Source organism: Zonotrichia leucophrys, chromosome 2, assembly GCF_028769735.1.
Source record: "Zonotrichia leucophrys gambelii isolate GWCS_2022_RI chromosome 2, RI_Zleu_2.0, whole genome shotgun sequence".
In the NCBI taxonomy this organism is placed as follows: domain Eukaryota; kingdom Metazoa; phylum Chordata; class Aves; order Passeriformes; family Passerellidae; genus Zonotrichia; species Zonotrichia leucophrys.
In genome coordinates, this window is record NC_088171.1 from 78422384 (window position 1) to 78438163 (window position 15780).

At 41.6% G+C, this 15780-nt stretch overlaps 1 protein-coding gene across 1 annotated transcript in view; it reads left to right on the forward strand.

The window, feature by feature from the left end:
• The window catches only part of MYO10 (myosin X), a 162880-nt gene that overhangs the window by 81133 nt on the left and 65967 nt on the right, over positions 1-15780 (forward strand). Inside the window, exon 4 of the mRNA XM_064705478.1 lies at positions 8535-8722. Coding sequence (XP_064561548.1) covers positions 8535-8722 — 188 coding nt within the window. The remainder of the gene's footprint in view (positions 1-8534; positions 8723-15780) is intronic.

Here is a 15780-nt window from a genome sequence, read left to right on the forward strand (position 1 = left end):
CATTGTGCAATAACAGAGCAGGAGGAAGAACTAGTTTGTGCCACAGGCCATTTGAAATTAGGTGATAAGCCATGGGGTCTCTGCTTTTTGTGAGGCCTCTTTTGATTTGAGCTGGAGCTTTCCTGGTTAAAACTGTGCTCACAAATTGCTACAGTCTCATGTGCAAACTTATTTTCACATGGTGCGTTGCAGCCCATGAAAATAACAAAAATCAATGTCTTGTTCTGATCAATCGTGTTTGTGTTCAGGAGGTCACCGCCTCTATCTGCGTGGCAATGGCAAAGAGAGAAATTCTTCAGTAATTGTTTATATGAAAACTGTACAGAAGATCATTATTCTGACCCAGTAGATAGGACTGCTGCATGGTAGAGATTGCATTGTATTAGTCAGCAAAAAAAGTACAGTAAAAACAAGGAGACTTGGGGCTTTTTATACAGGAGAAAAACTACCAGAGACCTGTGAATATCTTAAAGAAGGAAAAATGTCTATCTGAAGTCTGTATTATTATCTGCTGGTATGAATTTACCTTTGGCTGTAACACAGTGCTCTTTTATCAACCTTTTTTAAATTGATTTCATATTTCCTAACTGGATTGCTTTTGGTGTGGATTCAGGCTAACACTTGTAGTGTTTCCTTGAGTAATCCCCATTGACATGGAACAATCTGTCCAATAGGAGAAAATGAAGAGAAAAAGAAGATGAGATTAAGCTGTGAATGTATCTCTTAACCAGGTGGAGAGGTCTTCACCATCTCTGAGCCTTCTGTGGAAGCAGAAAGGTGTCTACCTCCGTGCAGTTTGGGGTATTTACATTGGCAACTAAGGTGACCAAAACCCAGTTTTTAACCCTGAAGAAATAGGCCTAGACAGTTTCACTTAACTTCCTAGAGCAAGGACTCAATGACTGTGCAAGATTGAAGCTGTAGGGAGCTGAAGGAATCTCTTAGTGTAGAAGTTCAGGTAGCTGGGTTAGAAAGTACAACTTTTTTCCTGGAGAGATAGCGCAGCCTTTGCCCTTAGAGGGGCTTGGGAACAGGACTGTGTTGCTTAACACTGTTGCACCAAGGGAAGCTTAAGGTCACATTAGCTGGACCGAAGGGTCAACATCACAGACAAGGCTGCATGTAAGAGGGTGTCCTGTTGCTCAACATTTGCCTGTGATAGTGTGAAATCACATTTAACAAACTATTCCAAAATCTTCTTGTGAACTGTGCTGGTGGAATCAAGCATAAGGCCTGGCTTTGAAAAGGCCTTGTTCTGTTATGCCTCAGATCCGTTCTGTGCTCAGCACAGAAGGAGAGACCATCAGGGAAGTGGTTGGTAGGAGAGGCTGCTGCAGTTTCCATCATGGACTGAAGGACATGGTTTGAAAGTACAGCTGAGCAGTGTGAGAAGGCACTTTCCAAAACCAGTGACAAGGAGAACATGTAGAAGGTGGGTCTTGGCTGTAGGTGTCTGATCTTTCTAATGACATTCCTTCCATGTCATGTTCTGGTTCCCTTCTAAAGGTCCTCTCCTGTGGGTGCTAACTCTTGAATTTGTAGTGTGGCCTGTGTCTTAACAAGCAGCTTATTTTGCAATCAATCCTACAGCTGAACTTAAGAAGAAAAAAAAACAGTTTAGGGGTCATAATGTTGAGTGCATTTACAAGGAACACAGATGGAGAGAAAAGCAAAGCTGATGTAAATTTGGGCGGTTGGAAGTTCACCATGAGTCACCAGACATGGTGAGGACAGCAGGAGCCCAAGGATGTAAAGATGATTATAGAGTATAGCATTTCCATCTTAGGAACTGCTTGATTGGTTGAAAACATTTAAAACATGCAGTTTTAAAAAACATTAAATTGTAGTTTAGTACTTCACTTTGATTATGGTTTTTAAGAAAGAAGCTATGCTTCAGACATGAGACAACTGGATTCTGTCCCACTGAAATTAGCATGGGACTAGCTGAAAGACAGAGTATACTTACCACAGTGAGGATAAATCGAGATCGTACCATGAACGAGGGCATTAATTACCATCCTCTTTATGGCGTACCATCACCCCTTCTTCTGCCTCCCCTAAAATGCACACCAAAATGTGGCCCAGCTGTCTTTCTCCTTTTTCTGCTGATGTGTATGTGGTAGACATTAGATTGTCTTTGCCACAGAATAAACACAACCCTGATTACCATCAATCCTTTCACCTGAGGGAGCTCTGAACCACAAAGGCCATAGCTGCAGTGTGGAGCAAACTCTTCTGTTCCCAGGTTTTTCATCATGACACTTTAACATTTGGTGTTGAAAACATAACAAAATTTGATGGCTATTTTGTGGTCTTTTAAAAGTTGCCTGCCACTGCATGTTCTGTGAAAGCACTGGTTTTATTTGGTAAGGTTCCTGTAGCTGTGATGATTTAAAGGTACGTGAGATGCAGAGGTTGTGTGGAATGGTGATAAAAATCTTTTCCCATGCCTTTTGTAAAAGTAACATAGAAGTAGCCATTTGAGTAGCTTATTTGAGGTGAGCCAGCTGTACTGCACTTTAATTTGAAGTTTCCCATATATTAAGGGTAAGCCCAGAAAGAATACTTGTGGAATATATTGACAGGTTAATAGCAATACCCCATTTAAAAAAAAAAAAAATGCTTTTACTTTTCAGACACAGCATCAGTTCCTTAAGAGACTGCAGGAAATTCAGAAGTTTTTCAAAAACAGTCCAGAAACATATTTTTTGAGGCATTAGTAAGCATGCTTTTCTTTCTCTAATAACATAGATTCTTTCATGCTTTAAAGAAGAAAGCCTTGAAAGTGCTCTTAAGAGAGTTGGACAAAGTCCTGTTTCTCAATGTTAGTGTATATATCTGTAACAAAAATCTTAATTTCTGTAATTGATCCATTCCAGCATCTCTAGTTTCAAGCTGTGAAGAATATTTTGAGTTTTGGTGGCAGTAAGGAAACACAAGGATAGAAAAAGGTACAGTAATGCAGTCTTCTTACACCTGTTTTAATAATGCAAGCAGTTTCTGTTGAGGTTGTTGATCAAAGATTTAGTTCAGGAGCAGCGCATAATGTGCTTCAGCAGAGTCCTCCACTCTGCTTCTGCCTTCTCTCTCCCACTTTCCCTGTAGCATAAGATATGGAGAGCCTAAGTGTGTGTCCTGCCTTGCTTCCCCCTCTTTATTTATTAATTTATGGAAGCAGGAAGACTGGGATGTCTCAGATGCTAAAAGTCTGTGAAGTACAGAGGGGCACCTTGATGTAGAGAGTGTAAGGTCATGAGAAGGGCAGTGTAGAATAAATTTAATGACCTTACACGGGAAAAGTGAGCTTGGGTGGAACACAGATACCATAAAGGATCCTCAGAAACAGAAAAGTTATTGTGGAAAAGTTTTGACATAAAAGGGAAGAAGTGCAAGGTGCGTGGTTGCTGGATATGGAACAAACCTGAAAAGATATATCCCAAAATTCTAAAAAGCATCTGTGAAGGGGAAAAGATGAAAAGCAGGGTGGCTCTGGTGTATTCAGTATGTTTGGTTTATAGGACTAATGAAGGGGTCTTCCGTTAGGGCAGTTTTCTTTTTCATTGCTTTTTCATTATGGAGGATCTAAAAAAAAAAATTGAGGGGCAAATTTCTTACTCTACTTTTTTCTCTTTTAATCTGAAAGCCACATGGGAAAGTAAGACATTTTGTTCCTACATTGCAAACTTTTTTCTTGTAATACTAAGTGTAAAATACACATAAGTGGATTTGGATCAATAAAAGCTTGTATGTCATTTAGATTTGATTGGCATCAAACTAAAATAAATTGATTGTGTTTTTAATAAAAAAAACCCACCCTCATGTTAGACAGGACTACTCTGACTATATTAAGTTTTGCTGGAGTACTTCTGTGGATAACAGCAGTCCTTGTCAGCTTTTGTTTAAGAGTAAATTGTTTTTCAGTGTTTGAAGGACTGTGGGATGATTTCAAGACAGAGGCTCAAAGCTATTTTCTATCAGAAGGCAACAAGCAAAACAAAAAGCATTCAAAGAGCTGATGAAAAATCTCTTCCTTTCTGAAGTACATCTTTAATTTTGTCTGGCCTTACTCCATGTCTAGCTGAGAAGATAGGACTGGAACTTCTAATTTTGAAAGTCCTTGTAGACAATCAGCAAACAATCTTGTTTACCCTTTTTGCTGAAAGGAGGAGCAGGAGTGTCTGTGGTTTGTGATTAAAAGTGTTTTAGGGGATTAATTAACAATGTAAAATTCCAGTAAAATTTTGAAAGTGCAGAAGGAACCCAACCTTTAATACAGTAATCAAAGTGCTCCATTGGGATTCAGGCTGAGTAACTCAACTTTCATTTATTCTTTGGCTTAAGTAAATATATTAGCCATGATCTGATAACAAGTTGTTGCTGGTTTAGTCTGTACCAAAGTAGTTCAAGAGTTTGTGTATGGTTCTGCATGAAGCCTTGAGACAGTCATATATCAGGGAATAGTAAACTGCCTTGTTCATTGCCATGGATTTAAGGGGTCAGGCTTCTAACAGGAGTTCTCACAGTGTATCACTGAAAAAACTCTCAAACTATTTCAACTGGAAGTCTTCAGAACTCCCCTATCTGCTTGCTAGTGCTCTGGCAGTATTTCTCCCATTCATAATTGCTTTGGAATGCTTTCATTAAAATAAGTAATTATTGACTTACAGAATCAGATTAGAAACTGCAAAGAACAAAAGGAAAACTTAGATTACTGTTTTACAAGCAAAGTGGAAGTGTCATTCTTATGTGAAAATACCTTTTCTGAAATTTCACCTGCTTTGTGATGTTGGCATCATATATAATTTAGAGATCCTGTTTCTGATTGCTAGCCCATTTAATTTGCCATATGCTATGTCTGGTGCACAAATGGTGCTCAGGAGGCAGCACACATCCACGAGCACTCCTGCATTCTTTTGTGTGTTTTTACACCGGTTTAACCTGCTGCTGAGATGCTTGCATTTGCCACCCCAGAAGGTCTGCCCTGCAAGAAAGGGGCTGTGTTGTGTGACTGCTCAAGGTCTCCAAGGGAGGGCAAGTGGAGGAGCCTACAAGAAAGATTGAGAGGGAATTTTTACAGAGGCATGTGCTGACAGGACAAGGGGGAATGGCTTCAAACTGAAAGAGAGTATGTTTAGGTTAGATATTAGGAAGAAATCCTTCACTGTGAGGATGGGGGCACTGGAACTGTTTGCCTAGTGAAATTGTGGATGCCCCATCTCTGGAAGTGTTGAAGGCCACATTGGATGGAGCATTGAGCAGTCTGTTCTAGGGGAAGGTGTCCTGTCATGACAGGAGTGTTGGAACTGCATGATCTTTGCTCTCCTTCCAGCCCAGGCCATTCTGTGATTCTATAAAATTGAGAGATGGTAGCATTCTTCATGGGAGTACATGTATCCTTCCCTCCTCTCCAAGGTTCCTAACTTTGGGGCTCTTACAGCTGCCAGTCTAGGATCTACTGCTAATAAAATATTGCTACTAACAAGACCTTGTGATAGGTACTGGGTGGGATAAGTAGTAAGCCTGGAAGTGATGTAGGAAATTATTCTTGCTGCAGCAGATCTTGCTGCAGTGGAGTATCCCAGAGGCAATTTACAAAGACTTCTGGAAGATTTGTCTTTTAACGCGACCTTTTAAAATAATTGGGATAGTTTTTAATAACAGTGCTGCTTCAGCCCAATGATGCTTTGCTGAACTACCCTGGGTGAAGGCAGAGCCTTTGCTTGGGCCAGCTAACTCCTTAGTCCATGCAGACTAAACTGACTGTGGCTACTCCTGGGTTGGGCTGTGACACCTGGTATGGTGATAAATGAGATACACTGTGTCTGTGAAGAATATGCTTTTTTCATGCCTTGGGATGAGGAAGTTGTTTTTGAAGTCCTGAGTTTGTTCTGTCATGTGCCATTATAATTTGGTGGCAGTTTGTGCATGCATTTAACTTGTCCTGCAAAGAAGTAGAACATGCTTGAAGCACCAGAAGATTGGAGCCACAAAGCTGCACCTTTCTCAGTAGATAGAGACTGTGGTTCTTCACATTTTTGCTGAAAGGAAAAGATAGAGAGAAGGAATTTTTTAAATAGTGACATGTCTGAAGCATTACTCAATGAGGTGATTTTTCACCAGTATGATTTCTGCTGTTCAGTAGGTTTCTTTTATTGCTGTAATACAGTGCCCATTTCTCTATTATACCTTACTGAATTACAAGGCAATGAAGCCAGCTCACTTTATTTAATAAACTTTTATAATGCACAGTAATGGCTAATATTCTGCAAGTCTTTCTGTCACTTAAAAAAAACTTGCTTAAGTCATGTGAAAGACTGCCCCATTTTAAATGAGTGTATGAAGAAGTGGACTGCTGTCATCTCTTTTGATATTTACTGTTTTGAAGAGAAGCAAGAAAAGTCCCAATGCGTAGCCAATAGTGATGCAGTTTTGCCAGTGCTTTATCGTGGAGGTACTGTTCTGTCAGGTACTTACTCTTGCAGAAGCTATAGAGTGATTATTTACTTATGAAACTAGATTATTTACTTATGAAACTCATGTTTCATGGGGATTTTTTTCTTTACATCTTCGCCATGGCATCTGTTGTGATGATGTGCCTCAAGTTACTCTTTTCCAAAGACTTCAGCCAGACTTTAATAAGGGAAATAGGAAGATCTGTAGCAGTCTCTTTTATTGGTCATACTTGGACTGCAGTCATGTAATTAAAAAAGAAGCCTCTTAAAATTTTTCTGTGTGCAATCTGTGCTGAAATATGTATCAAACAGAGGAAGTTTGTTTTCAGAGCCTTCCTTGTTACTTATTACTTATTTAAGAGTCCAAGAGGGGATGATCCCAGGAAATTAAGCTGTTGTCTCAGTGCTGTAATTGCCTGAGATACGATCTCATGCTGAAATGGTATCTCTCTTCTAGATGAAATCTTCTGAGCTGTCGCACAGCATGGGAGGGTGGGGATGGGGTGGTGTTATAAAACACACAGATTGAAAATTCACCACTCTGTTAAAGGTGCTAGAGTTACAGTGAGGAGGGATATTCCCCTTACTGCTAATAAAATTGTCATAATTTCAAGGGCACCACTGCAGTTCCCTTCGCAAGCACTCAGAGCTGCAATTTGTGTCGGGCCTGATGGAGGGTGAACAGGTGGATAATGGGGGCTGTAACAGCAGGGTAACAGTGAGAAAGGAGAGCTGACACACAGCGATAATTGCATGTTAATTAAGGAGAAAAAGAGGGAGGCAGGTAGATGTGGGCTGTAAATGCTGCAACAGAGACTGATAGAGTGGAAAGGAAAATATGGGGGAACTGATGGTCCCTTTGTCTTAGTGAATGCCCTGTGGTGGCTTAGAGAAGGAGGCTGCAGGGGGAGCACATGGGGCTGCCTTTCAGGGGTTTGCAAGGTGCTGCTCCCCTTATCCATCTGTCTCTGGTTAGGAGGCTGTGGAGGTGAAGAGAGCCCCAGTCCAGCTGTCAGCCTCACAGCTGGCTCCTGTCAGTGATGAGAGGATTGGTGAGGCATCTGTCTGTACATGGGGGCTGTGTTGCAGGGCTGGAGGCTGCCCAGCCTGGCTCTTCACCAGTCCAGAGCAGGGCTCTTGTAGCCAGGTGTCAGCTCCCTGCCTGTAACCGCAGAAAGGGCATTTAACAAAATGAAATTGGTACTGCAGAAGTAACACTGCACATGCCGTACAGTATATCAATTAATTTCACATGCCCCAGAAACTCTGGAGATATCATGCTTAATGTTATCTCCTACCTCACTTAATGGGATTTTATTAGAAAAATGTATTGAAGTGGATAGAGGGTGAGGGAGAAATTGAACAACATTGTGAGCAGACTGTTGAAAATGATCAGGTTGCCACAGCCTAATGAGTTAAGGCAATGGGAATGGGCATAAGCTGCTACCTGGGTGGTTTTGACTGATGTACTGTCTAATTGTAGTGGGATAGAAATTAATTACTTGCCAGCTGCTGTTCTGCATCCAGCTAATATTAAAAATGTTGCAGAAACCCAGTGGTTCTGGAGCATCTGCCACTTCACACGCTTTCCTTAGAGCCTGCTATTCTAAATATTATGGTCCTAGTGTCTACCATGAGGCCTGATACTTCTGTTTTAAAAGCGAGTAGCAGAGAAGGACTTGGATACTCTACATGGAAATACAGACTTTCCACCGTTACTTTGGGCTCAGTCAGATTTTTAATAAGTTCAGCAAGTCCCTAAGGACACATGAGAAGCAGCTGTAGGCCAGCGCTGATAGGCATTACCATGCAGCTGTAAGCAGCATTAAGGCAGGGATTTGTACAGTCAATAAGCTCACTGTTATAGGTGGGGTAAGCCTGAGAACATGACAGAGGTGGGAACAACTTTCGCCCTTTTGTTGCTTTTCTTGAAGGGAAGAAATCAGGGAAAATTGCTGGCCACTTTTATCGAAAGGATTGTTATGGTTTTGCAAGTGTGTATTTCTTGTCTGTCATTAGAGAAGAGTGTCAGTCTGTTCCCCACACGTGTGCTAACAGCTCTGGGGTGCTGTGTGCTTGCAGACCTACATTGGTTCGATAGTGGCCTCGGTGAACCCCTACAAGAGCATCCCGGGGCTGTACGACCGCGCCGCCGTGGAGCGCTACAGCCGGCACCACATGGGAGAGATCCCGCCCCACATCTTCGCCGTGGCCAACGAGTGCTACCGCTGCCTCTGGAAGCGCCACGACAACCAGTGCATCCTCATCAGGTGAGTGCTGCTGCTGCTCTGCGTGCCCCTGATGGTGGGCTGTGGCATTCACATTGTCTGAAAAATCCCTTTGCCCAGGATTTTTCTCCTGGGAAGCTGAGAAGGCTCAGAGAAAAAGAAAAACAAATTCTTATCTCATTTGCTTCTCCTGCGTTGTGCTCACATGTGGAATGTGTTTGGAGATTATTTATCCAACAGGTGGTTGTTTCATTGGTTTCTGTTGTGGGTTGTTTTCACTCTCTGGCCAATTAGTGCCAAGTTGTGTCAGGACTCTGAAAAGAGTCACGAGTTTTCGTTATTATCTTTTTAGCCTTCTCTAAGTATCCTTTCTGTATTCTTTAGTATAGTTTAGTTTAGTATTCTTTTATAAAATATAGTATCATAAAAGAATAAATCAGCCTTCTGAGAACTTGGAATCAGATCATTCCTTCCATCATTGGGGCGCCCCGCAAATACAATAGCGAGCCTTTCAAGGTGGTTTGGGAGCATGGCTGTGGACCACGTGGGGAGAACTCCAAAAGAAAGCAGGCTTTTAAAACAGCATAGCTTCAAGAGAGTTCTGAACTTGTTTTGTGTCATTCTGTGTACCTCTAACAAAACGTTAAATTTTTTTTATGTGTCTTGCAATTATATTTAGTGAAAAAACTCTGTTGAATTTTTTTGGGCATTTTTGATCTTCACACATCAAATGTAACCCTAAGTGTTTTCCCACCAGGTTAAACATCTCTGTACAGCTCAGTAGTTTGCCACCACTAGACTCTGATTCCTGTATGGAGGAAAAGAAAAACTAAACCCACCAGTTCTTGAGATATGCAGTAAATAAGAATAGCAAAAGAGAAACCCCTCCACATTTCAGCCACTTAATTCTGCCTGATTAATCTTCCTTGCCTAATCTTGTTGTGCTTTAATTTAATGGTGATTTAATAGCTTCCCGTTTGAGCCACTGTGTTGCTGGTATTCAGGCTCTGGCTGGGGCCGAGGGTGCGTTGGGGAGCAGTTGGCATTTCAATAGCTTTTCACTGCTTCCAGCTCCTCCTTCCTTCTGCCTCCAGAAGAGCTGAAAATGCAGCCAGCTCTTTTCCCATTCCCCAGCCTGCCAGCTCAGCTGTGTTGGCTCACACACAGGCAGGGAGACCAAAGTCTGGCCCAGCAGATAGGGAGGAGCAGGTCACTGCAGAATGGCCCCAGGCTCCGCACAGGGATGATGCTCAGGGGGTAGGAGACCTTGTGTTTCCCTTTCCTCTCCTCTTTTGCCTTCCCAACAGTGTTGTGATTAGGCCTACTTGCTGTCCCCTTCCTGCACCACAAGATTAGATGTGTAGAGCTCTTCAGGCATGAGCTGGCGTGATTTTGTCTGTCTCCCGACCTCCCCAGGAGTCCCTGTGGTGGCTGTAGGACTGACTGCAGCATGGGACAGACAGTGGGACAGAGAGGGGGTGAGGCACAGTAAGAGCAGCACCTTTGGCAATAGGCAGTTTGTACTGACATTTCAGACCGTGGGCCAGGTTGCAAGGCTTCCTGGATACAAGGGGGATTTGGTGTATGTAGTTCAGCACCCAGGCTGTTGTTAGAAATGTGGATTAGCTGCAACACAGCCAGGCCTGCCTTGCCACTCTCTGCAGGCTCTCGGGTCACAGCGCCCACCTGCCCTCACCTCTAGGCGGATTCTGCACTGCAGTGACACAAAGATGAAGAGTGTGTTTTTTCAGCTTTCTTTGACTGTATTGCTTGATACATAGTTTTGTACATACAAAGATGAGCTCAGGTAAGAGTCCAAGCAAAAATGAAATTTACAGAGCTGTTTGTCATGTGACAATAGCTAACCTGGAGTCATGATTTTGTGTTTTATTGCCAGGCAGTTACTTGTGAACACCCTGTGTTCACACAAATTTAGGGATCAAACCAATTTCTGGTAGCCATTGGTGTTTTTGCCATTTTGTACTAGTGTCAGTATTTTACCTTTCATTCCAGTTCCTCACAAGCTGCCAAGAGGAAAGGGGGTTGTGTCCTAAAATGGACATAAGCAGAAGTGTGTGATGTTCCACGGGAGTCTTCAGCACTTTTTGCTCTGTAAACCATGTGCTCTTATAATATGGAGAAGTTTTGCATTAGGATTCCCTTTTAAAATTGTATACTGTGGTCATGGATTGAAACAGTGATTTGTTTAAGTTCTGTGTTTCAGATAAGTGGCACAATACAACTTATAAGGGTATCTTGTTACTGCAGAAATTGAGGAAATGTGCAATTTAAATTTAAAAAAATTGCATGCCAAATCTGCTTTCCTGAAAGACCATTAGCTGCTCTGTGAAGGATTCAGAATAGGATTTTTTAAAATTACTGAAGGTTTCCATGGCCTTCCTACAGCTTAGGAAAATCCCTGTTGTCACATATCTCGTTTAGAGCATTGGAAGTGCAGGTATAACAGTGTGCTTGGCAAATTCAGCATCCTGGTTATTCCTGCATCTTTTACTGATTTAGAATTAGACATTGCAACAAATCACTGTACTGTCACTGTAACTTTCTTGGTTGCTACTGGCATTTGAAAGAGAACGTAGCCAAGTGGAGCTCTTTAGTGTTTTAACTCTGACAAATATTCTGGTCTTGCATTGTAATGTAATAATGTAAGAGATGATGAAGAGAAAGATTCTGTTGCATCTCGAAAACATGGTGGTTAAAATGAAGGAATTATTCACATTTTAATAGGCACTATGAGCTGCTCCTGACCTTGGGATCTCAGCATTCAGTAGCAAATTGTAACAGCCACACAAAGGAAGGCTCTTGGAAAGCTTTCTGATGATCCTCTGGACTTGAAGTGCCCTCTGCTGGCCCCCTGAATTAGCTCAGCTTTAGTTTGCAGCTGCTTTCTTCAGGCTTTGGGTTCAAAAACCTGTGAAAAAATATTAATAGTGGGATATTTTTCTGGCTGGGATAGGGTGAGAGGGTGAGCTGGGATAGGGTGAGAGGGTGAATTGCAGAACACAAATTAGAAAAACTCAGAATATCATTTAAATGTGAGACCGTTTTTCCTGTTTAACCATCCAGGTCAGAGGTGAAAAGGAAGAAAATACAGAAGAGATGATAAATTGAATCACTGAGAGATGCTTATTTATTGTGTGTAACAGGCATTAATTAATGATAATGCTGCATAAAAAGGACTTAGCAGCCTAAGATGTCAACAAAACAACACACTGAAGAAGCTGTACACAACTGGTGTATTAGAATATGTACATTGTTGTGAAATGGTGTTTTAACTGTCCCAGGCTAAAAAACTAGCATTTTTTTCTGTAGACAAAAACATCTGCATCAATGAATTCTCAGTTTCATGTTGGTTTGAACTGTTACTGCAGGGTCCAGTTTCATTTAAAACGGGGGGGAAAAAAGCCCGCCTGTTAAAAACATCTTCTGATTTTTCAGCTCGGTGTCTCAGGAACATGAAGAAAGTCCATCTAACTTGAGCAATAGCCAAGTAGCTTGTCCTGGTGTAGGAAAGGGGCTGATCTGCCCCATGATTAGCTGAAGTTCACAAGTTGAGATCAAGTTCAAACCTCCACACCTTTATTACAAGAATAGGAATATATCTTTAGGTTTGGTTTGAGGTTTTTTTTGCTTGTCTGTTTAAAGTGACCTAGTCTGTGCAGAAGCAAACAAACTCTCTTCTCTCAGATGAAATTGCAATTGATCCACATCAGAGCACTCCCACAGTGTAAAGGGAGCCACAACCATCGCTCTGTATGACACTCAAGTCAGTGCCATGAGTGGGAAATCACTGTCTGATACCAATTTGTTCTCTCTGTTATTATTATCTCATGACCTGAAACTTTTTGTTATTGTTTTTCAGCTTGAAAATCAATATGGAACAAATATTTTCTGTGGGACCCAGACCTGTGATGGGTGTGGTGTCCTTGTGGGGCTGATGCACCAAAGTTCAGATGTGCATTTGCTGAAGGGGCCTGTTTTGTCTGTGTGTATCTGTCTTGGGGTTTTAAAGGCAGCAGACTGTAAGGCCCCAAAAACCTCACTTGATGAGATTCCTGAAAGGATTTATGGTTGTTTATGTACTCAGAGACATGGGAGAAGTGCTGAGAAGATGTTCTCAAGGGGGTCAAGGCAACACAAAACTTCACTGGCAACTTTAGAAAATCAGAGAACCTTTGCAAATGTTTAGAGCAGCATTCCAACAACACAAAACACTTCTCAAAGCATTAACTTAGCCCTTCTATGCTCATCCAGTTTTAAGTTACACAGAGCTCCAAGAAGAGGGAATTAGAGGCAGAAAGAGAGAAAGGCAGAAAAGATACAGAAAAGAACAAGTATAGCTATCACTCCTGCTTCCAGCAGTGTTCAGCTGATAGAAATTCTAAGAGGAGGCAGGGTCAAGACATGTGTTGGCCTCCTGTCTCACTTCAAGTCCCCTTTGGCCTTCCTGGACCCTTCCCCCATGTGGGGCGTCTGGTCATTTGGCCCTCAGGAGCTGGGTTAGGGCTTCCAGGGGTGCTCATGGAGCAGTGCCTCTGGTGTGTCAGTGATTTGCAGCCACTATAGACTGTTCTGCTGTCCCTTACCCAGACAGAACAGGGAGATGATTTAGTGTTACGTCCTTCAGAACGAGGAGTCTCTCTCAGTGACCCCTTTTTATGCTGTGGCAGTCGTGAGTCCAGGCTGCTGTGCCCTTCGCCCTGCATAGAACAAGTCATGGAGAAAGTCTAAAGATCATCTAAGTGGGGGCCTTCTGGCCTGCTGTCAGACTGAATATGTTCACAGTCCTGAACTTAGTGATGTGGAACAAGCTGGGCACTTAAACTCATGGGCTGGAAAGGTTGCTGGAAAGGTTGCACTAAAATATTCCCCCTTTTACTGACCTTGTAGGCAAAAGCTTTCTAAGCACTCTGAAAGATTGATCCCATGTAACTCTAAAAGTGAATAGAATGGAGTTGTTACTACTAAATGAGTAGAGAACATTGTGTAAATCCTTCTTTTGGACTTTGTGGAACTGAAGGTAGTTCAGAAGAAAAATTTAAAAAGTAATAAAAAGTATAACATGGGAAATGGCTAATGGAGACGGGCACCTTGAATTTGGGGCACTAACCATCAGGTCATGCACAGCAGAAAGAGTGCCAGGATGAATTGTTGGTTTCTCCTTCCACCATGAGAACTGAGAGGTATCAAATGAAACTAATGGAGGTGGATCTGAAAAAACGAGACCATTTGCTTTTTAAGGGAGTATGGCTAGAAACTCATAGAAGATATGTATATTGAGGGTTACAAGACATGTAAAAACCAGATTTAGATCAAGAAACCTCCGAACAGCAAATAACTGGAAGCTGGAAGAACACAGAAGGGAAATAATCTATGTCTTCCATGGGCATCTCCAGTTGGCAACTGTCAAAATAGGACACTGGGCAGGTTCAGAATAGAACCAGTTGTGAGTCTCTCCTGTTTTGAGAAAAAAACAAGAGTATGTAATTGTGCACAATACCAGCTGTACTAGAGAGAGGTGCAGGAGATGCTTTTCCATCAGTTTTGAATGAATGGCACTTGTAGAATGGCTCTCAGTTACAGTGGGGTAACTTTCAGCTTCCATAGATCTACAGATTCTGCAGATCAAGGGACAGTGCGTGGGGCAGAAGAAGGATGGTACCAATAGAAGAGGTGATGTCCTCAATGTCACCCTGTGCCTGCTTTTGAGCTATATGCATGGCTCAGAGGGAGAGAATTAGGCAGGAAGATGTGTGTATCACTTGATGATTTATTGCACTAGACAAGAATAATGCAAGGGTTTGTGAAGCTCTCTCACAAATACTAGTAAAAATGGTTTTTTTATGGTGAGGATTGAATGCAGGAATTAATGTTAAGTGTTTCTTCTTGGGCAGAAGAGATAAAGGGAAGGAATACTGAAAAGGCCAGACATCAACAGCAAAATTACATAAAAACTGTCAATGGTAAAATTACATACAACACACTACAGAATTTGTTTGATGTGGTATAAATATAATGGATGAATCACACTTGCTGGAACATATTGGCATTTATGAGGATGTCTCATTATATTTCCTGAATGTCTCTTCCCTAATTTTATTGTTGACATTCATTTGCAGGAAAATGTCATGCTGTATTTATGGGTGGTGCCTTTCTTCCTTGCATTTTACTAGAAAGCATCATTATCCTTTGTTGTAACCTAAAATCAGTGGAGCCATTACTCAGCAATGGCACAACAAAAGACTGGCAAATTATCTAGTCTTGCTCCACATGCCCAGTTGTGCTCCATCAAAGCCAAAATTCCCACTTGCTATAATGGAAAAGGTGAAGTAAGACCAAAATGTACCCTCTTTCTTTGAGAGTAAACTTGGAATTAGTACAGCTTAATGAGGAGCTAGGCCACAGCTTAGTATACAATGCTATTGCTGTAGATGAAGAATGAGCAAGCTAGACAAACTTTCCCTACAAGTTATATTTCTTAATAGCTCACAGTGTCTATTTAGGCTACACAATTGAAGGGAAAGGGTATTGGGGAAATAAGCCAAATCTAAACTTTCCCTTTTTAGAGTGTTGGTTTTGAAGAGAAACTGAATATATTGCCTTCTGTTTGTATCAGCAGGGTTGCTTATTAATAATTTGCTTTTAAAATGTTAATTTAGCATTATCAAATAGCATTGTTATCCTGTGGGTGGTGATGAGAGGTTTTATATCTCTGATGGTAATGAGAGGTAGAAATTGGATATTTTGAACTCACACAAATCTGGTTTGTTTCAACAGGTATATAAAAAGTTTGTTTAAAGAGCAGGTAGCTCACCAAGAACTTCAGTATTAATTATATGAGTAGCCTTTATGTGTTGGAATGTGTATTGGTGTCTCTAACTTCTTCTCCCAGCAGGGCTCCTTCATTAGCTAGATTGCTGCAATGTATACCAAACTTTCCCATACAATTCTTAGTTTGGTCTTTATCCCTTTACCATGTCTTTGTTGGGAGTTTATTTTAACATGATGCTGGGAAGCGTTGGATAATTGTTTGCATTCAGAGAGCTCTTTGTTGCCTCCTAGTTGTGTGTACAAATGCAGTC